Source organism: Macaca fascicularis, chromosome 19 (genome assembly GCF_037993035.2).
Source record: "Macaca fascicularis isolate 582-1 chromosome 19, T2T-MFA8v1.1".
Classification (NCBI taxonomy): domain Eukaryota; kingdom Metazoa; phylum Chordata; class Mammalia; order Primates; family Cercopithecidae; genus Macaca; species Macaca fascicularis.
Genome location: NC_088393.1, coordinates 7,111,381 through 7,132,286, shown reverse-complemented (window position 1 = coordinate 7,132,286; position 20,906 = coordinate 7,111,381). Strand labels below are relative to the sequence as shown.

General features: G+C 48.7%; 1 protein-coding gene across 5 annotated transcripts in view; it reads left to right on the top strand.

Moving 5' to 3' along the window:
- ACER1 (alkaline ceramidase 1) overlaps positions 1–20,906 on the top strand; it is a 50,167-nt gene that overhangs the window by 8,134 nt on the left and 21,127 nt on the right. Inside the window, exon 1 of one of the 5 annotated variants that reach the window (XM_005587693.5) lies at positions 19,718–19,874. The exons of the other annotated variants lie outside the window; for them this stretch is intronic. Coding sequence (XP_005587750.3) covers positions 19,782–19,874 — 93 coding nt within the window. The 5' untranslated portion in view covers positions 19,718–19,781. Of the gene's footprint in view, positions 1–19,717; positions 19,875–20,906 lie in introns of those variants that run through there. 5 annotated transcript variants of the gene reach the window in all.

Sequence of the window (20,906 nt, the reverse complement as noted above, 5' to 3'; positions counted from 1 at the left end):
ATATGGCAACCGACTTCAGAGAGAGTTAACAAAAGCTACTTGTCTTCTTCTTTTTTTTTTTTTTTTTTTTTGAGAGGGAGTCTGGCTCTGTCGCCCAGGCTGGAGTGCAGTGGCCAGATCTCAGCTCACTGCAAGCTCCACCTCCCGGGTTTACGCCATTCTCCTGCCTCAGCCTCCCGAGTAGCTGGGACTACAGGCGCCCGCCACCTCGCCCGGCTAGTTTTTTTTTTTTTGTACTTTTTAGTAGAGATGGGGTTTCACCGTGTTAGCCAGGATGGTCTTGATCTCCTGACCTCGTGATCCGCCCGTCTCGGCCTCCCAAAGTGCTGGGATTACAGGCTTGAGCCACCGTGCCCGGCCGCTACTTGTCTTCTTAAATGATCGGCTTGGAAGCCACATGGTAGCTCTTCTGCCGCATTCCATTGGTCAGAGCAAGTCACATGGCCCAACCCAAATTCAAGGGGAAGAGGAGATGAAATAGACTCGGGGGAGGAGTGGCAGGGGCATAACAGGATGGAAAGTGATGGCGAGTGTCTCTGGAGATAGTCTATCATACCCATATTAGCAAAGAATTGCAAATAAATGCCTCGTAAGAGGGGACGACTTGAATGGCTTGAATTTTAAAATTAGTTTATTATTTAATTTTTGGAGACAGCATCTCACTCTGTCACCCAGGCTGGAGTGCAGTAGCCCAATCATGGCTCACTGCAGCCTTGACCTCCCAGGCTCAAGTGTTCCTCCTGCATCAGCCTCTTGAGTAGCTGGGACCACAGGTGCACGCCAATACACCCGGCTAATTTTTTTGGGGGGGGTAAGGGCAGGGTCTTGCTATGTTGTCCAGGCAGAACTCAAACTCCTGGTCTCAAACGATCCTCCTGCCTCGGCCTCTCAAAGTGCTGGGATTACAGGCATGAGCCACTGTGCCTGGCCAAATTTTAAACCAAATTATCAAGCATCCATAGTATGGAATATAACTCTTATTTATTTATTATTATTTTTGAGATGGAGTTTCGTTCTTTTTGCCCAGGCTGGAGTGCAATGGCGCAATCTCGGCTCACTGCAACCCCTGCCTCCCAGGTTCAAGCAATTCTCCTGCCTCAGCCTCCCGAGTAGCTGGAACTACAAGTGCCCACCATCATGCCCGGCTAATTTTTCGTATTTTTAGTAGAGACAGGGTTTCACCGTGTTGGCCAGGATGGTCTCGATCTCTTGACCTCATGATCCGCCCGCCTCGGCCTCCCAAAGTGCTGGGATTACAGGCGTGAGCCACCACGCCTGGCCCGTAACTCATATTTATGGAGTGCCTTCACTGGTTTAATTACATGGTTAGATATGACTGTGAGGGAGAGAAATACCAAAGACTTAGATAAGATAGACATGTCTTTCTCTCCCAGTCACAGTTGAGGTTGGCATCCAGAGTTGGTAGGGTGATTGTGTCACACAAAGTTTCTATTGGCTAGAATCTATTCACATGGCCACACCTGGCTGCAGAGGAGCTGGGAAATTTGTTTATTTATTCCATTGATATTTACTGAGCATTTACTATGTACACAGTATTGGGGTAGAGCTCCTGAGGTTTTTTTTTTTTTTTTTTTTTTTTTTTGAGACGGAGTCTCACTCTGTCGCCCAGGCTGGAGTGCAGTGGTCGGATCTCAGCTCACTGCAAGCTCTGCCTCCCGGGTTCACGCCATTCTCCTGCCTCAGCCTCCCGAGTAGCTGGGACTACAGGCGCCCGCCACCTCGCCCGGCTAGTTTTTTGTATTTTTTAGTAGAGACAGGGTTTCACACCATGTTAGTCAGGATGGTCTCGATCTCCTGACCTCGTGATCCGCCCGTCTCGGCCTCCCAAAGTGCTGGGATTACAGGCTTGAGCCACTGCGCCCGGCCTAGCTCCTGATGTTTTTATTCCTATAAAACAAAGCAAGCAAATGCAAGGAAAAACAGACAACAATCCCTGCTTTCACGGAGTTTTCCTTTTTCTCTCCTTCCTTCCTTCCTTCCTTCCTTCTTCCTTTTCTCTTCTTTTATTTTATTTTATGTCTTTGTTTTGAGACGGAGTCTTGCTCTGTCGCCCAGGCTGGAGTGCAATGGCACGATCTCGGCTCAGTGCAACCTCCGCCTCCCGAGTTCAAGCGATTCTCCTGCCTCAGCCTCCCAAGTACCTGGGATTACAGGCGTGTGCCACCATGCCCAGCTAATTTTTGTATGTTTAGTAGAGACAAGATTTCACCATGTTGGCCAAGATGATCTCGATCTCTTGACCTTGTGATCCACCCGCCTCGGCTTCCCAAAATGCTGGGAATATGGGCGTGAGCCACTGCCTGGCCCCTTCCCTCCCCGCCCCTCTCCTCCCCTCCCTTTCCCTCCCCTCTCCTTCCTTTCCCTTCTTTCCTTTTTCTTTTGACACAGGGCAGGGTCTTACTTTGTCGCCTAGGCTGGAGTGCAGTAGTGCAATCATGGCTCATTGCAGCCTCAACCTCCTGGGCTCAAGCAATCCTCCTGCCTTAGCCTCCGGAGTAGCTGGGACCACAGGCATGCGCCACCACAGTGGGCTACTTTTTGTATTTTTGGTAGAAACGAGGTCTTGCTATGTTGCCTGAGCTGGTCTTGAACTCCTGGGGTCAAGTGTTTGTTCCACCTCAGTTTCCCAAAGTATTGGGACTACAGGCATGAGCCACCATGCCCGGGCCCAGATCCCCTTTCAAGGAGGGAGTTGCTGACCAGCCAAGGGATGTATTGTGAGCAGAAACCTCCGGCTTCCATGGTTAGGGTCACCTTCAGGTGCAGAGAGCCACTTCCCTCAAAGCCCCATCTGTCCCAGGGCAGCCCACAGCCAGTGACTGGGCAAGGCAGAAGAATAAAGGTCTGGGTATTCTGACTTCACGTGGGATGCTCTGATGAGGCACACTGGCTCTAGAGTCCCTCGCTGATTAGCCAAGGCTTTGTCCATGCTCAACACCACTTTAACTTCTCCCTTTGCCCAGTCCTGTCTGGCCTCCCTCCCTGTCTCACTCCCTCCCTCCCTCGCTACCTTCCTTCCCTCCCTCCCTCCCTCCTTCCTTCCCTCCATCCTTTCCTTTCTTCTCTCTCTCTCTTTCTTTTATTTTGAAGAGATTGGGGCTCCGTATGTTGCCCAGGCTGATCTCAAACTCTAGGCTCAAGCTATCCACCTGCCTCTGCTTCCCAAAGCGCTGGGATTACAGGCGTGAGCCACCAAACCCAGCCCTGCTTCTTCTTCTTTTTTTTTTTTTTTTTTGAGATAGCGTCTCACTCTGTTGCTCAGGCTGGAGTGCCGTGGTGCTATCTCAGCTCACTGCAACCTCCACCTCCCAGGTTCAAGCGATTTTTCTGCCTCATCCTCCAGAGTAGCTGGGACTGCAGGCGCCCGTCACCATGCCCAGCTAATTTTTGTATTTTTAGTAGAGATGGGTTTTCACCACATTGGCCAGACTGGTGTCAAACTCCTGACCTCATGATCCACTCGCCTCAGCCTCCCAAAGTGCTGGGATTACAGGCGTGAGCCACCGTGCCTGGCCTGCTCTGCTTCTTTCTTTGACAACTGTGAGTCCCAATAAAAATCTCACACCCCAAATTATTTCTCAGGATCTGTTCTGGAGAATCCAAATGGTGACTCAGAACTTTTGTCATCTTTTTTTTTTTTTTAAATGCCTGTGGAGCATTCCATGTCCATGATATCAAAACCCATAATTTAGTTAACTAGTCCCCTGTAAATGGATGTTTTCTTTGTGATGAAAGATTTTTTCCCTCTCATCAGATTGGTCCTTTAAGAGACCCTTCTGTCTTGGAGAGCTCCAGGGCTCAGTCTTTAATCATCTTTTTTTTTTCCAGACGAAATCTCGCTCTGTCACGGAGGAGGAGGAGGAGGAGGAGGAGGAGGAGGAGGAGGAGGAGGAGGAGGGGAGGAGGAGGAGGAGGAGGAGGAGGGGAGGAGGAGGAGGAGGGGAGGAGGAGGAGGAGGAGGAGGAGGAGGAGGGGAGGAGGAGGAGGAGGAGGGGAGGAGGAGGAGGAGGAGGAGGAGGAGGAGGAGGAGGAGGAGGAAAGAATGAGTGAAATAAAAGGTTAACCTCAGAGTACCCATTTGAGGTTATTGGATTTTGGTAGAGGAGGCAATAGAAATGACATAATGCCACTTAATGAAAACTTTTTTCAAACTCTTTTTTGGAGGAAGGAATGAGACAGACTCAGTTGAAGAGATACTTCCAGATTACAGCTTCCAGATTTAGCACCTAAAAATACAGGAGGCTCATTTAAATTTGAATTTCAGATACATGAAGAATAATTTTGAGGATAATCCGATCTTATGCAATATTTGGAACATATTTATGCTAAACACTTATCCCTCATTTATCTGAAATTCTGATTTAACTGGGTGTCCTGTATTTTATGTGGCAACCCTTCTTCTGGTAAGTCATGGAGTTAACCCACCTCGGAAGATAATGTGATGGCCAGGCTCAGTGGCTCACGCCTGGAATCTCAGCAGCTTGGGAGGCTGAGGTGGGAGGATCACTTGAGCCTGGGAGTTTGAAAGCAGCCTGGGCAATACAGGGAGACCCCATTTCCAATAATAATAATAATTAAATCATTAAAATAAATAAATAAATAAAATGGAGGGATGACGAGATGAAAATATGGATATATTAACAGCTATGTGATTGAACAAATAGAACAAAATGTTAATTGTAGAATCTAGGCCAGGCGTTGGCAACTACAACCAGTGTATTGTTTGGGTTTTATTTTGTTTTATATTTATTTATTTATTTATAGACAGAGTCTCGCTCTGTCACCCAGGCTGGAGTTTCTGTGGCGCAATCTCGGCTCACTGCAACCTCTGCCTCCTGGATTCAAGCAGTTCTCCTGCCTCAGCCTCCTCTCTGAGTAGCTGGGACTACAGGCACCCGCTACCACGCCTGGCTAATTTTTGTATTTTTAGTAGAGATGGGGGTTTCACCATATTGGTCAGGCTGGTCTCGAACTTCTGACCTCAGGTGATCCACCCACCTCGGCCCCCCAAAGTGCTAGTGCTGGGATTACAGGCATGAGTCACCGCGCCTGGCCTCAGTGTATTGTTTGTAAATGAAGTTGTGTTTGAATAAATTTTTATTGGCACACAGCCACATCCATTTGTTTATAAGTCGTCTGGTTTTGTTGTTTTGATTTTTTTGAGACGGAATCTCACTCTGTCGCCCAGGCTGGAGTGCAATGGCGCGCTCTTGGCTCACTGTAAGCTCCGCCTCCCGGGTTTACGCCATTCTCCTGCCTCAGCCTCTCTGAGTAGCTGGGACTACAGGCGCCCGCCACCACGCCCGGCTAATTTTTTTGTATTTTTAGTAGAGATGAGGTTTCACCATGTTAGCCAGGATGGTCTCGATCTCCTGACCTCGTGATCTGCCTGCCTTGGCCTCCCAAGGTGTTGGGATTACAGGTGTGAGCCACCACGCCCAGCCCACACTTCTAATTTTTAAATTGATTGTTGTTCAGACATGGTGGTTCAGGCCTGTAATCCCAGCACTTTGGGAGGCTGAGGTGGGTGGACTTGAGCCCAGGAGTTGGAGACCTGCCTGGGCAACATGGTGGAACCTCATCCCTACCCCACAAAAATACAAAACTTAGCCAGAAGTGGTAGCACACTTTCGTAGTTTCAACTACTTGGAGTACTAGTAGTTGAAAGTACTTGGGAGTAGTTGAAACAGGATGATGACTTGAGCCCAGGAGTTGGAGGCTGCATAAGCTGATCGTACCACTGCACTCCAACCTGTGCAAAAAAGCAAGACTCTATCTCAAAAATAAAATAAAAAGGCCAGGCGCGGTGGCTCACACCTGTAGTCCCAGCACTTTGGGAGGTTGAGGCAGGAGGATCATGAGATCAGGAGATCGAGACCATCCTGGCTAACACAGTGAAATCCCATCTCTACTAAAAATATAAAAATTAGCTGGGCACGGTGGCGGGCGCCTGTAGTCCCAGCTACTCGGGAGGCTGAGGCAGAAGAATGGCGTGAACCCAGGAGGCGGAGCTTGTAGTGAGCTGAGATTGCGCTACTGCACTCCAGCCTGGATGATAGAACGAGACTCGATCTCAAAATAATAATAATAATAATAATAAATAAAATAAAATAAAATAAATTGATTGTTGTGAAATATACCTTCACAAGAGGATATATAACAAACATATATGGTTTAAAGAAAAAAACAACAAAATAATCCAACAATTGTGCCCCCTGGTATTTACCCAGATGCGTTGAAAACTTATATCTGCACAGGCCGGGCACGGTGGCTCACGCATGCAATCCCAGCACTTTAGGAGGCTGAGGCAAGAGGATCACTTGGGGTCAGGAGTTCAGGACCAGCCTGGCCAACATGGTGAGACCCTGTCTCTACTAAAAATACAAAAAAATTAGCCAGGCATGATTGTGGGCGCCAGTAGTCCTAGCTACTAAGGAGGCCAAGGCAGGAGAATCCACAATTTACTTAACGAGTCTTTAATAAATAAATTAATTAATTAATTGAGATGGAGTTTTGCTCTTGTTGCCCAGGATGGAGTGCAATGGCAATGGCGTGATCTTGGCTCTCTGCAACTTCTGCCTCCTGGGTTCAAGCGCTTCTCATGCCTCAGCCTCCCGAGTAGCTGGGATTAAAGGCACCCCACCACGCCTGACTAATATTTCTTTTCTTCTTTTTTTGAGACGGAGTCTCGCTCTGTCGCCCAGGCTGGAGTGCAGTGGCGCAATCTCAGCTCACTGCAAGCTCCACCTCCCGGGTTCACGCCATTCTTCTGCCTCAGCCTCCCATTGCCTGGCTAATATTTTGTATTTTTAGTAGAGACAAGGTTTCACCATGTTGACCCGGCTGGTCTTGAACTCTGGATGTCAGGTGATCCACCCATCTTGGGCTCCTGGGATTACAGGCGTGAGCTGCCATGCCTGGCCTACTTATCAATTCTTTTTTTTTTTTTTTTTTTTTTTTTTTTTTTTGAGACGGAGTCTTGCTCTGCCGCCCAGGCTGGGGTGCAGTGGCCGGATCTCAGCTCACTGCAAGCTCCGCCTCCCAGGTTTACGCCATTCTCCTGCCTCAGCCTCCCGAGTAGCTGGGACTACAGGCGCCCGCCACCTCACCCGGCTACTTTTTTGTATTTTTTTTTTAGTAGAGACGGGGTTTCACCGTGTTAGCCAGGATGGTCTCGATCTCCTGACCTCGTGATCCGCCCGTCTCGGCCTCCCAAAGTGCTAGGATTACAGGCGTGAGCCACCGCGCCCGGCCTTACTTATCAATTCTTTAACTCAGTCATGTTTGTGAATAGTTCCATGGTTTTGCTATTGCAGGCAGGGCTGCTCTGAATAATCTTGTACCGGAATCCTGGGTCCGTTTGTGGGAGTTTCTCAGGGGGATATAAATCCAGGAAGTGAGTTCCTGGTTGTAGGACATGTTCATTTTCACCTTTACTAAATGTGATGGAGGCAGCCTGTTGTAGTTTATAGATTCAGACTCCTTTCCCACAGGGTAAAGTGGGTACCAGGAAGTGGCTGCTGTGCTAGAGATTACATTTCCCAGCAACCCTTTCATCTAGTGGAGGTCATGTGACTAGTTCTGACCAATAGGAGGTACACCAAAGCCATATTGGGATTGAGAGCCACAAGTTGGGGAGGAAGCTCACGTTTTGTTAGTGGAGGCCACATGTTGAGATGGGGGCCACATGATGGGTATGGAGGCCACATGTTGGGAGCAAAGGGCACATGTTGGGATTGAGAGCCACAAGTTGGGAGGAGGCCCACATTTTGTGAGTGGAGGTCACGTGTTGGGATGGAGGCCACAGGCTGGGATGGAAGCATCATGAGAAGGAAGGAAGGGGCCTGGATTGCTAAATTCTCACTTGCCTGAGCCTTCTGGAATGACTTCACCCTCCATGCTCTTTGCTTATGTGAGATATAACTCTCAGGACACAGGTATTTGTTGAATTGTCTTGTTCTAACAGTTTTCCAAAGTGGTTGGCCTCTCACGTTTCTACCACTCCCCCACTTCCCATCCTCACCAGTACTCGGCATCAGCAACTTAAAGAAAAAACTTTCAATCCCAGCACTTTGGAAGGCAGAGGCGGGGGAACACGAGGTCAGGAGATCGAGACCATCCTGGTTAACAAGGTGAAACCCCGTCTCTACTAAAAATACAAAAAATTAGCCGGGCGCGGTGGTGGGCGCCTGTAGTCCCCGCTGCTCGAGAAGCTGAGGCAGGAGAATGGTGTGAACCCAGGAGGCGGAGCTTGCAGTGAGCCATGATCATGCCACTGCACTCCAGCCTGGGCGACAGAGCGAGACTTTGTCTCAAAAAATAAAGAAAAATCTTTTGGCCTGGTGCGGTGACTCATGCCTGTAATCCCAGCACTTTGGGAGGCCGAGGCAGGTGGATCATCTGAGGTCAGGAGTTCAAGACCAGCCTGACCAATATGGGGAAACCCTGTCTCTACTAAAAAAAAAAAAAATACAAAAATTAGCCGGGGCCGGGCGCGGTGGCTCAAGCCTGTAATCCCAGCACTTTGGGAGGCCGAGATGGGCGGATCACGAGGTCAGGAGATCGAGACCATCCTGGCTAACACGGTGAAACCCCGTCTCTACTAAAAAATACAAAAAACTAGCCGGGCGCAGTGGCGGGCGCCTGTAGTCCCAGCTACTCAGGAGGCTGAGGCAGGAGAATGGCGTGAACCCGGGAGGCGGAGCTTGCAGTGAGCTGAGATCCGGCCACTGCACTCCAGCCTGGGCGGCAGAGCGAGACTCCGTCTCAAAAAAAAAAAAAAAAAAAAATTAACTGGGTGTGGTGGCAGGCACCTGTCATTTCAGCTACTCCAGAGGCTGCGGCATGAGAATCGTTTGAACCCGGGAGGCAGAGGTTGCAAAAAAAGAGCTGGGCACAGTGGCTCATGACTGTAATCTCAGGACTTTGGGAAGCCGAGGCGGGCAGATCATTTGAGGCCAGGAATTCAAGACCAGCCTGGCCAATATATCAAAACCCTGTCTCTACTATAAATATAAAAATTAGCTGGGTGTGGTGGCAGGCACCTGTAATCCCAGCTACTCAGGAGGCTGAGGCAGGAGAATTTCTTGAACTCCAGAGGCAGAAATTGCAGTGAGCCGGGATTAAGCCACTGCACTCCAGCCTGGGCGACAGAGGGAAACTCCATCTCAAAAACAAAAACAAAAACAAAAACTAAGAAACTCTCTTACACAACCAGAATTCATTTATCTACTTCAGAAAACGAACACGGACACAATACTATTATCTACTTTATATTCCATATTCAAATTTCACCAATTACCCAATAATGTTCTTTGTGACTTTGGGCATTGTCAGACTAAAATTTTGCCAATCTGTATGGTAACCATTATTGACTTAAACATTGTCTTTAAACAAGTTCACTTTCCAAAAACATTAACGCATACCTTTACTTCAAAAGGAAATTTTATATTGCTCCACTACATGGAAAGCTACTAAATAAATAGAAAGCAGGTATAAAGACCAATACTGCTGGGTGTGGTGGCTCACGCCTATAATCCCAGCACTTTGGGAGGCCAAGGCGGACTGATCATGAGGTCAGGAGTTCGAGACCAGCCTGGCCAACATGGTGAAACCTTGTCACTACTAAAAATTAAAAAAATTAGCCAGGTGTGGTGGCAGGTGCCTGTAATCCCAGCTATTTGGGAGGCTGGGATAGGAGAATCGCTTAAACCCAGGAGGCAGAGGTTGTGGTAAGTGGAGGCCACACCATTGTACTCCAGCCTAGGTGACAGAGCAAGACTCCATCCTAAAAAAAAAAAATTAAAAAAAAAAAAAGAAAGAGGCCGGGCGCGGTGGCTCAAGCCTGTAATCCCAGCACTTTGGGAGGCCGAGACAGGTGGATCACGAGGTCAGGAGATCGAGACCATTCTGGCGAACACCGTGAAACCCCGTCTCTACTAAAAAATACAAAAAACTAGCCGGGCGAGGTGGCGGGCGCCTGTAGTCCCAGCTACTCGGGAGGCTGAGGCAGGAGAATGGTGTAAACCTGGGAGGCAGAGCTTGCAGTGAGCTGAGATCCGGCCACTGCACTCCAGCCCGGGCTACAGAGCGAGACTCCGTCTCAAAAAAAAAAAAAAAAAAAAGCCCAATGCTAAGATGGGTATAACTCCTTTTTTTTTTTTTTTTTTTTTTTTTTTTTAGACAAGGTGTTACTCTGTGGCCCAGGTTGGAGTGCAGTGGTGCACACATAACTCACTGCAACTTTGACCTTCTAGGCTCAAGCAATCTTCCCACTTCAACTTCCTAAGAAGTTAAGACCACATGTGTGTACCCCCACTGGCCAACTTTTTAATATTTTATAGAAATAGGGTCCCCGTGTTGCCTAGACTGTTTTTTTTTTTTGTTGTTGTTGTTGTTTTGTTTTGTTTTGAGATGAAGTCTCGCTCTGTTGCCCAGGCTGGATTGCAGTGGCGAAATCTTGGCTCACTGCAACCTCCACCTCCTGGGTTCAAGGGATTCTCCTGCCACAAGAATTGAGCCGGGCGCGGTGGCTCAAGCCTGTAATCCCAGCACTTTGGGAGGCCGAGGCGGGCGGATCACAAGGTCAGGAGATCGAGACCACAGTGAAACCCCGTCTCTACTAAAAATACAAAAAATTAGCCGGGCGCGGTGGCGGGCGCCTGTAGTCCCAGCTACTCAGGAGGCTGAGGCAGGAGAATGGCGGGAACCCGGGAGGCGGAGCTTGCAGTGAGCCGAGATCGCGCCACTGCACTCCAGCCTGGGCAACAGCGTGAGACTCCGTCTCAAAAAAAAAAAAAAAAAAAAAAAAAAAGGATTGCTTGAACCCTGGAGGTGGAGGTTGCAGTGAGCCGAGATCACACCATTGCTCTCCAGCCTGGGCAACAGAGCAAGACTCTGTCTCAAAAGAGAAAAAAGAAAGTCAGAGAGAGACTGGAAGAGACTGCACTGTGGCTGTGAAGGTGGAGGACAGGACCCCGAGTTGAGGGACATGGGTGGCCTCTAGACACTGGACAGGGCAGGAAATGGGTTCTCTCCTGGAGCCTCGACCAGGAACATAGCTGTGATGACATCTTTAGCCTGTAAGACTCATTTCAGGGTCCTGACCTGTAGAAAGGTGAGATGGTAAGTGTGTGTTGTTCTAAGTCATTAAATTTGTGGCATCTGTTACAATAACCACTGAGAGCTCACACGCCTGTTTGTCACCCTCTCTCTAGCCCCTCCTCTCCTCCTAGCAGAGGCAGAGCTCTCTCCCGGCTCCCACCCACCTGCCTGGCTGCTCTGTCCTCCCCAGTCAGCACCATGATTGCCCAAGTTCTCCAGTCTGGGCTGGGCGTGGGCGCCAGTCACTACCTTACTGCCTGCTATTAAACCCTCGCCAAGATTCAGGATCTCAGCAGCTGGGTCCTGTTCCAGCTATGAGCAGAAAGGGGCCTCAGAGACCATCTGCTCCACCTACACAGAGAGCGGAGACTGTTTCAAAATTACTCCATGGGGAAGGAGTCAGGGTCGCTACTAGGGAGCTGGGGTGGCAGTGGTGGGTGGTGTCTGTCTGCCCTCGTGGTCCACCTGGGGAGGGGGTTTGGGGGCTAGGGCTGTGGCTAAATGGTGTATGTTTGTGGAGGAGTGCTATACAGAGCCAGGTCAAGCTTTAGTTCCTTTCCTTCCCTTCCTCCCTCCCTCCCTCCCTCCCTCCTCTCCCCCCTCCCCTCCCCTCCCCCTCCTTCCCTCCCTCCCTCCCTCCCTCCCTCCCTCCCTCCCTCCTTCCTTCCTTCCTTCCTTCCTTCCTTCCTTCCTTCCTTCCTTCCTTCCTTCCTTTCTTCCTTCCGCCTTGCCTTGCCTTGACTTGCCGTTCCTTGGAGACAGAGTCTTGCTCTGTCCCCCAGGCTGCAGTACAGTGGCACGGTCTTGGCTCACCGCAACCTCCACCTCCCAGGTTCAAGCGATCGTCGTACCTCAGCCTCCCGAGTAGCTGGGACTACAAGCACGCGCCACCACACCCTGTTATTATTTTTATTTTTATTAGAGACAGGGTCTCACCATGTTGGCCAGGCTGGTCTTGAACTCCTGACCTCAAGTGATCCGCCAGCCTCGGCCTCCCAAAATGCTGGGATTACAGGTGTGAGCCACCATGCCCAGCCCCAAACCCCTCTTTTAAAAACCTAAATCAATACTTTGTAAAATTATGGTAAAAGATACATAACAGGAAACTGATCATTTTAATCATCAAGTGCACAGTTCAGCAGCATTAAGCACATTCACATGTCTGTGCAACCGTCACCACCGTCCCCTCTGGAACTTTCTCATCTTCCCAAACTGAAACTCTGTCCCAAGAAACACTCCACATCCCCCTCCCCAGCCCCTCATACCCCCCATTCTACTTCCTGTCTCTGTGACTCTGAGGACTTTAGGGACTTCCTAGGAGTGGGATCACACAGGATTTGTCCTTTTGTATCTGGCTTATTTCACCCAGCTTGATGTCCTCAAAGTTTATCCATGTTGTTGCCTGTGTCAGAACTTCCTTCCTTTTTCAGGGCTGAATAATATTCCATGGTATGGATGAACCACACACATTGTGTTTATCCATTCATGTACTAATTAAAACTCTAACTCAATCCCTTTAACAAAACAAAACAAAAAAAAGATTTTTAGGCTGGGCACAGTGGCTCACGCCTGTAATCAGCACTTTGGGAGGCTGAGGCGGGAGGATCACCTGAGGTCATGAGATCCAGACCAGCCTGGACAACGTGGTGAAATCCCATCTCTACTAAAAATGTATAAGTTAGCTGGACATGGTGGTGGGCGCCTGTAATCCCAGCTATCGGGAGGCTGAAGCAGGAGAATCACTTGAACCCGGGAGGCGGAGGTTGCAGTGAGCCGAGATTGCGCCATTGCCCTCTAGCCTGGATGACAGGGAGAGACTCGGTCTTAACAAAAGAAAAAAAAAAAAGATTTTTAGGCCAGGTGCAGTGGCTCATACATGTAATCCTAGCAGTTTGGAAGGCTGAGGTGGAAGGATCGCTTGAGCTCAGGAATTAGAGACCAGCCTGGGAGACATAGTGAGAACCCGTCTCTACAAAAAAATAGAAAACATTTGCCTGGCCTGTAGTCCCAGCTACTTGGGAGGCGAAGGTGTGAGGATCACTTGAGCCCAGGAGTTTGAAGCTGTGGTGGCCTGTGATTGCACCACTGTACTCAAGCCTGGCAACAGAGTGAGACCGTCTATCAAAAACATTTTAAAAAATTGGAATAATTATAAACTTTCAGGAACCTGCAATAATAGTATAGAACAATCCCAGGTAACCTTCACTAAGTTTCTCCCAGTGGTACCTCTTTTATGACTATACAATTTCACAACCAGAACGGTGACATAAATATGACCTATAGGCCATATTCAGATTTCAACAGCTTTTCCCATGCATTCATGTGTTAGGCAATTTTCTTTTCATATTCTCAGAAAAATGGGAGCAAATCTATGCAATACTACCACATGTATAGATTTGTGCAAACACAACCACAATTTTTTTTTTTTTCTCGAGATGGAGTCTCGCTCTGTCGCCCAGGCTGGTGTGCAGTGGTGCGATCTCGGCTCACTGCAAGCTCCGCCTCTCAGGTTCACGCCATTCTCCTGCCTCAGCCTCCCAAGTAGCTGGGACTACAGGCACCCACTACGCCGGGCTAATTTTTGTATTTTTAGTAGAGACGGGGTTTCACCATGTTAGCCAGGATGGTCTTGATCTCCTGAACTTGTGATCCGCCCGCCTTGGCCTCCCAAAGTGCTGGGATTACAGGAGTGAGCCACCGCGCCCGGCCGAACCACAATTGTAAAACTTAAATTTATTTTGGCCAGGGCACGGTAGCTCATACCTGTAATTCCAGCAACTGGGGAGGCAAAGGTGAGAAGATTGCTTGAGCCCAGGAGATTGACACTGCTGTGAGCTAGGATTGTACCACTGCACTCCAGCCTAGGCAATGGAGCAAGACTCCATCTCTTAAAAATACATATATATATTTATTATTTTATTTTTATTTTATTTAATTAATTTTTTTTTGAGACAGAGTTTCGTTCTTTTTGCCCAAGCTGGAGTGCAGCGGTGGGATTAGAGGCATGAGCCACTGCACTGGGCCAAAATATTATTATTTTAAAAAGAAAACTTTGGGGCTGGGCGCGGTGGCTCACGCCTGTAATCCCAGCACTTTGGGAGGCCAAGGTGGGTGGATCACGAGGTCAGGAGATCGAGACCATCTTGGCTAACACAGTGAAACCCCGCCTCTACTAAAAATACAAAAAAATTAGCCGGGCATGGTAGTGGGTGCCTGTAGTCCCAGCTACTCGGGAGGCTGAGGCAGAAGAATGGTGTGAACCCGGGAGGCAGAGCTTGCAGTGAGCCAAGATCACGCCACTGCACTCCAGTCAGGGCAACAGAGCAAGACTCCATCACAAAAAAAAAAGAAAAAAAGAAAAGAAAAAGAAAACTTTGGCCGGGCTGGGTGGCTCATGCCTGTAATCCCAACTACTCAGAAGGCTCAGGCAAGAGAATCGCTTGAACCTGGGAGACAGAGAGGTTGCAGTGAGCCGAGATCATGCTACTGCACTCCAGCCTGGGAAACAGAGCAAACACCATCTCAAAAAAAAATAAATAAATAAAGGAAACTTTGTAACCCTACTGTGAATGGAAAGTAGATATGGCTTACCATGAATACAAGCTTATCAAAAAAGAAATACAATATAAACAAATCATGTTACTAAATTCCAAGTGAGTACTGTTGCTTAATGAAGGGTTTTATTTTCTTTTTTGTCAAAGTCATTAAGTGTTAAGAGACATAAAACATATTAGCACTGACTGAGCCTCTCTCTTCCAAGAATTGGAAATTGAAAAAGTTGATTACTTTCAGACAGTTCAGGGATTATTATTATTATTTTTATTTATTTATTTATTTATTTTGAGATGGAGTCTCACTCTGCCGCCCAGACTGGAGTGCAGTGGCTGGATCTCAGCTCACTGCAAGCTCCGCCTCCCGGGTTCACGCCATTCTCCTGCCTCAGCCTCCCGAGTAGCTGGGACTACAGGCGCCCGCCACCTCGCCCGGCTAGTTTTTTGTATTTTTTAGTAGAGACGGGGTTTCACCGTGTTAGCCAGGATGGTCTCGATCTCTTGACCTCGTGATCCACCTGTCTCGGCCTCCCAAAGTGCTGGGATTACAGGCTTGAGCCACCGCGCCCGGCCATTATTATTATTAGTATTACTATTATTATTATTATTTTTTTTTTTGAGAGGGAGTCTCGCTCTGTCACCCAGGCTGGAGTGCAGTGGTACAGTCTTGGCTCACTGCAACCTCCGCTTTCTGGGTTTAAGCAATTCTCCTGCCTCAGCCTCCTGAGTAGCTGAGATTATAGGTGTGTACCATGACACCAGGCTAATTTTTGTATTTTTAGTAGAGACGGCGTTTCACCAAGTTGTCCAGGCTAGTCTTGAACTCCTGACCTCAAGTGATCCACCTGTCTCAGCCTCCCAGAGTGCTGGGATTACAGGCATGAGCCACCACGCCTGGCCCAGTTCAGTGATTGGAATGCAGGGCAACATAGCACCACAATTTATCTTTCTTTCTTTTTCTTTGTCTGTTCTGTTCTTTTTTTTTTTCTTGAGTCAGAGCCTCGCTCTGTCACCCGGGCTGAAGTGCAGTGGCATGATCTCGGCTCACTACAACCTCCGCCTCCCAGGTTCAAGCGATTTTCCTGCCTCAGCCTCCTGAGTAGCTGGGACTACAGGCACCCGCCACCACGCCTGGCTATTTTTTATATTTTTAGTAGAGATGGGGTTTCACTGTGTTAGCCAGGATGGTCTCGATCTCCTGACCTCGTGATCCGCCCGCCTTGGCTTCCTAAAGTGCTGGGATTACAGGCGTGAGCCACCGCGCCCGGCCCACAGTTTATCTTTCTATGGAAACATCGTGTCAGCTCACTAAATCTTCACAACAGGCCCGAGAGGGCAGTACCATCATTATTTTCACCACCTTACAGGTGAGGAAACTGAGGCGTCAGACAGGTGGTGTGGCTTGCCTGTCTCTATCATTTCCTAATTGTGTGATTTATGGTAAGTTCCCTAACTTCTCTGGGCTTTAGTTTCCTTGCTAGTGATTACTAGCAAGAGATAGGATCGCATGAGCTCAGGATTTCAAGGCTGCAGTGAACTATGATTGCACCACTGCACTCCAGCCTGGGCAACAGAGCAAAACCCTGTCTCAAAAGAGAAAAAGAGGCCAGGTGCAGTGGCTCACGCCTGTAATCCCATCACTTTAGGAAGCCGAGACGGGTGGAGTTCGAGACCAGCCTGGCCAACATGGTGAAACCCCGTCTCTACTAAAAATACAAAAATTGGCCGGACGTGCTGGTGGGTGCCTGTAAATCCAGCTACTCGGGAAGCTGAGGCAGGGGAATTGCTTGAACCCGGGAGGCGGAGGTTGCAGTGCACTGAGATCATGCCATTGCACACCAGCCTGGGCCACAAGAGCAAAACTCTGTCTCAAAAAAAAAAAAAAAAAAAAAAAAAAAGAAAGAAAGAAAAAAAAAAGAAAAGGGATAACAATAGTTCCTGGCGCTTAGGATTTTTTTTTTTTTTTTTTTTTTTTTTTTTTTTTGAGACAGAGCCTTGCTCTGTCACCCAGGCTGGAGTGCAGTGACACGATTTCGGCTCACTGCAAGCTCCTTCTCCCGGGCTCATGCCATTCTCCTGTCTCAGCCTCCCAAGTAGCTGGGACTACAGGCACCCGCCAACATGCCCAGCTAATTTTTTGTATTTTTAGTAGAGACGGGGTTTCACCGTGTTAGCCAGGATGGTCTGGATCTCCTGACCTCATGATCCACCCACCTCAGCCTCCCAAAGTGCTGGGATTACAGGCGTGAGCCACCACATCTGGGGTAGGATTGTTAAGAACATTAAATGAAGGCTGGGCACGGTGGCTCACGCTTGTAATCCCAGCACTTTGGGAAGTTGAAACAGATCACAAGGTCAGGAGTTCGAGGTCAGCCTGGTCAATATGGTGAAACCCCATCTCTAATAAAATACAAAAGTTAGCTGAGTGTGGTCGCGGGTGCCTGTAGTCCCAGCTACTCGGGAGGCTGAGGCTGAGGCAGGGGAATGGCGTGAACCCGGGAGGCAGAGCTTGCAGTGAGCGGAGATCGCGCCACTACACTCCAGCCTGGGCGACAGAGCTAGAATCCATTTCAAAAAAAAAAAGAACATTAAATGAGATGATACTGAACATCAAGCACTTAAAGAAAAATAATAAGTAATATAATTAATTAGTTATTAAATTATATGTTAATTAATTATTATATAACATTATTATATTAAAAATAATACACTAAAATATTTAATATATTATATAAAATATTATTTTTAATATGGTAATTTTATATTTTGATATAATATTGCTATTATATAATAAGTAATTACATAATAGTATTGTTATTCACACTTTTGCTAACTCCTTGCTAAGGCCAGGCTCTTTTAATTATAATAATAATAATTGTTATTATTCCCACAAAGTTGACTTAAAGTTCAAGGCCAGCTTCAGTAAGAAAACTCACTACCATCCATCGAGCGCCTACTCTGACATAGGCAGTGGGCTAAGCCTTTGACATGCTTTATCTCCGTCTTCCTTTGTTGAGGTTGGTTCTGTCACCATCCTCTCCGTATGACAGGTGAGCAAAAAGAGGATCAGAGAGGTAAATTCACTCGCCCAAGGTCACACAGCTTAAAGCAGAGGAACTCAGGCCAGGTGAGTTGGGTCATGCGTATATAATCCCGGCACTTTGGGAGGCTGAGGCGGGCAGATGACCTGAGGTCAGGAGTTTGAGACCAGCTTGACCAACATGGTGAAATCCTATCTCTACTAAAATACAAAAAAATTAGCTATATGTGGTGGCGGGTGCCTGTCATCCCAGCTACTTGGGAGGCTGAGGTAGGAGAATCGCTTGAACCCAGGAGGCGGAGATTGCAGCGAGCTGAGATTGTGCCACTGCACTCCAGCCTGTGTGACAGAGCCAGACTCCATCTCAATTTAAAAAAAAAAAAAAAAAAGGCAAGTAGAGGAACTCAGCATTCAAACCCAAGCCTATGTCACTCAGAGCTTTCCGCAACCCTTGGAAGCCAGGACTGCGGATCCTAGACCTGAAACCCCAAAGGTTTCCTCTCCTGGCAGAGGCTTTGAAGTGGCTTCTGGTGGAAGATGGGACATTCTGAGCAGAGGAGGTCTTCACTCTAAGAGTTGGGGGCCTCAATCCAGCCCAACTTTCCCTAACCAAAACAGGAAGACAGAGGTCCTTAAAGGCGAAATGAATGTCAAGGTTACAGAGACAAGGATTTCAGGGGAGCTGAGCTGAGCCCACTGGGGTAGGTGTCCAGCTGCTGCCCCAACCTAGGCAGCAGCAACGTGTGGCTTTGGATGGTGCCAGGGCAGTAAAACCTGAGTTCAGAGCCAGCCTAGGGTTACCATCTGTGTGCCCTCTCAAATGACTGTGCTCCGTGTCTCTGTTTACTCGTCTGTAAACTTGGGATAGCCATGCTACTCATCTCAATGGACTCTACATTATTATTTTTGAATGACAGTTCTAAAAACAGTCCCCTCCCTTCAATCCCAGCATCTTGGGAGGCTGAGGCATGAGGATCACTTGAGCCCAGGAGTTCGAGACCAGCCTTGGCAACATGGCAAGATCACGACTTTACAAAATATAAAATAAAAAAAATAAAAAATTAGCTAGGCATGGTGGCAGACTGTGCCTGTGGTCCCAGCTGCTTGGGAGGCTAAAGCAGGAACGTTGCTGGAGCCCAGTTGTTTGAGGTTGCGGTGAGCTATGACTGTGCTACTGCACTCCAGCCTGGCTGACAGAGCAAGACCCTGACTCTAACAAATAAGTATATAAAAAATAGTACAGATGTGGTGGCTCACGCTTGTAATCCTCGCACTGTGGGAGGCTGAGGCAGGCGGATTGCTTGAGGTCAGTAGTTGGAGACCAGCCTAGGCAACATGGTGAAATCCTGCCTCTACTAAAAATACAAAAATTAGCTGGGTGTGGTGGTGGGTGCCTGTCATCCCAGTTACTTGGGAGGCTGAGGCAGTAGAATTGCTTGAACCCGGGAGGCGGAGGTTGCAGTGAGCTGGGAGACTGCGCCATTGCACTCCAGCCTGGGCAACAGAGTGAGACACCATCTCAAAACAAAAACAAAAACAAAACGAAATAAAACAAACAAACAAAAAAATTAGCCAGGCGTGGTTGCAGCATGTGCCTGTAGTCCTGGCTACGTAGGAGGCTGAGGCAGGAGTATTGTTTGAGCCCAGGAGTTTGAGGCTGCGGTGAGCTATGATGATGCCACTGTACTCCAGCCTGAGCAACAGAGCAAGACCCTAACTCTAATAAATAAATAAGTACATAAAAGATAAAAACAGTTCCCTCCACTGCCCCCCACCCCAATTCCTATTCCTGGGGAGTCTGGATGGGAGGCCTCTTCCCTGCGTACTCCTGCCCCCTGCCCTGCCTGGACAGTGCTAGCGCCATGGCTTATGCCCAGGGCTGCTCTCACTGCACAGCCAGGCTGCCCTGGTGCAACTGGGGAGCGGCCCAGCAGGTTTTTCCTCTCAGTCTGCCTGCCGCGGGGCACCGGGCTGTCCTCTCCCCGCCTCACCAGGGCCCGGCCTTCCCAAACTTGCCTTCTCCTCTCTGCCGGGCACAGCCGGCTGGCGGTGGCCACTGAGACAAGATGCCTAGCATCTTCGCCTATCAGAGCTCCGAGGTGGACTGGTGTGAGAGCAACTTCCAGTACTCGGAACTGGTGGCTGAGTTCTACAACACGGTGAGTGCGCGGGTGTGTGAAGGACTCTCTCCAGTTGCCGGTTCGAGTCCCGGTTCCTCCCCATACATCCTTACTGGGGAATCTTGCTGGAGTGGTTCCCCTGTCTGAGCCCTAGTTTTCTCATCTGTTAGCCAAAGAGTCCCAGCTTTCATTCATTTACTCGTCTTTACTTGATGCCAGGCTCTGTGGTAGGTTTTAGAGACACATCGGTGGCCAGGAAAAGAGCCAGTTTCTGTCTTGCCTAAGCTGACGCTGATGTGACTGCAGGCATTTGCAACCGGGACGGATGGTGTCTTCTTGGGGGGCAAAGAGGCAGCTGTGGTTGGGGGAAGCAGAGGGCGCCCTTGAGCCAGAGGGAATGGGCCAATCAGGAAAGGTTTCCTGGAAGAGGTGACTGTGTCTGTCTTGTTTGTAGCTGTACCCTCTGATCAACTTGTCCCGGTGTGCCCGGGACTATCCTGGTTTCTGTATTTAAAAAGTTCTACCTCTTGGCTGGGCGCAGTGGCACACGTCTGTAATCCTAGCACTTTGGGAGGCCAAGGTGGGTGGATTGCCTGAGCTCAGGAGTTCGAGATCACCCTGGGCAACGTGGTGAAAGCCCATCTCTACTAAAATAAAAAATTAGCTGGGTACGGTGTCAGGCATCTGTAGTCCAAGCTACTCAGGAGGCTAAGGCATGAGAATCGCTTAAACCCAGGAGGCAGAGGTTGCGGTGAGCTGAGATTGTGCCACTGTACTCCAGCCTGGGTGAAAGAGTGAGACTCTGTCTCACAAAGAAAAAAAAAAAATCCCACCTCCTAGGAAACCCCTCAGTTCTGGGCATTCTCGGTGGTCTTCTTTTTCCCTGTTAAAATACCACACGGGAAGTGCTAAAAAATCATGGATGTACCTACCGCCATGGCTCATGCCTGTAACCCCAGCAATTTGGAAGGCCGAGGCAGGAGGATCGCTTGAGCCCAGGAGTTCCAGACCAGCCTGGGCAACATAACAAGACTGTGTCTCTACAAAAAGTTCTTAAAAATTAGCTGGGAG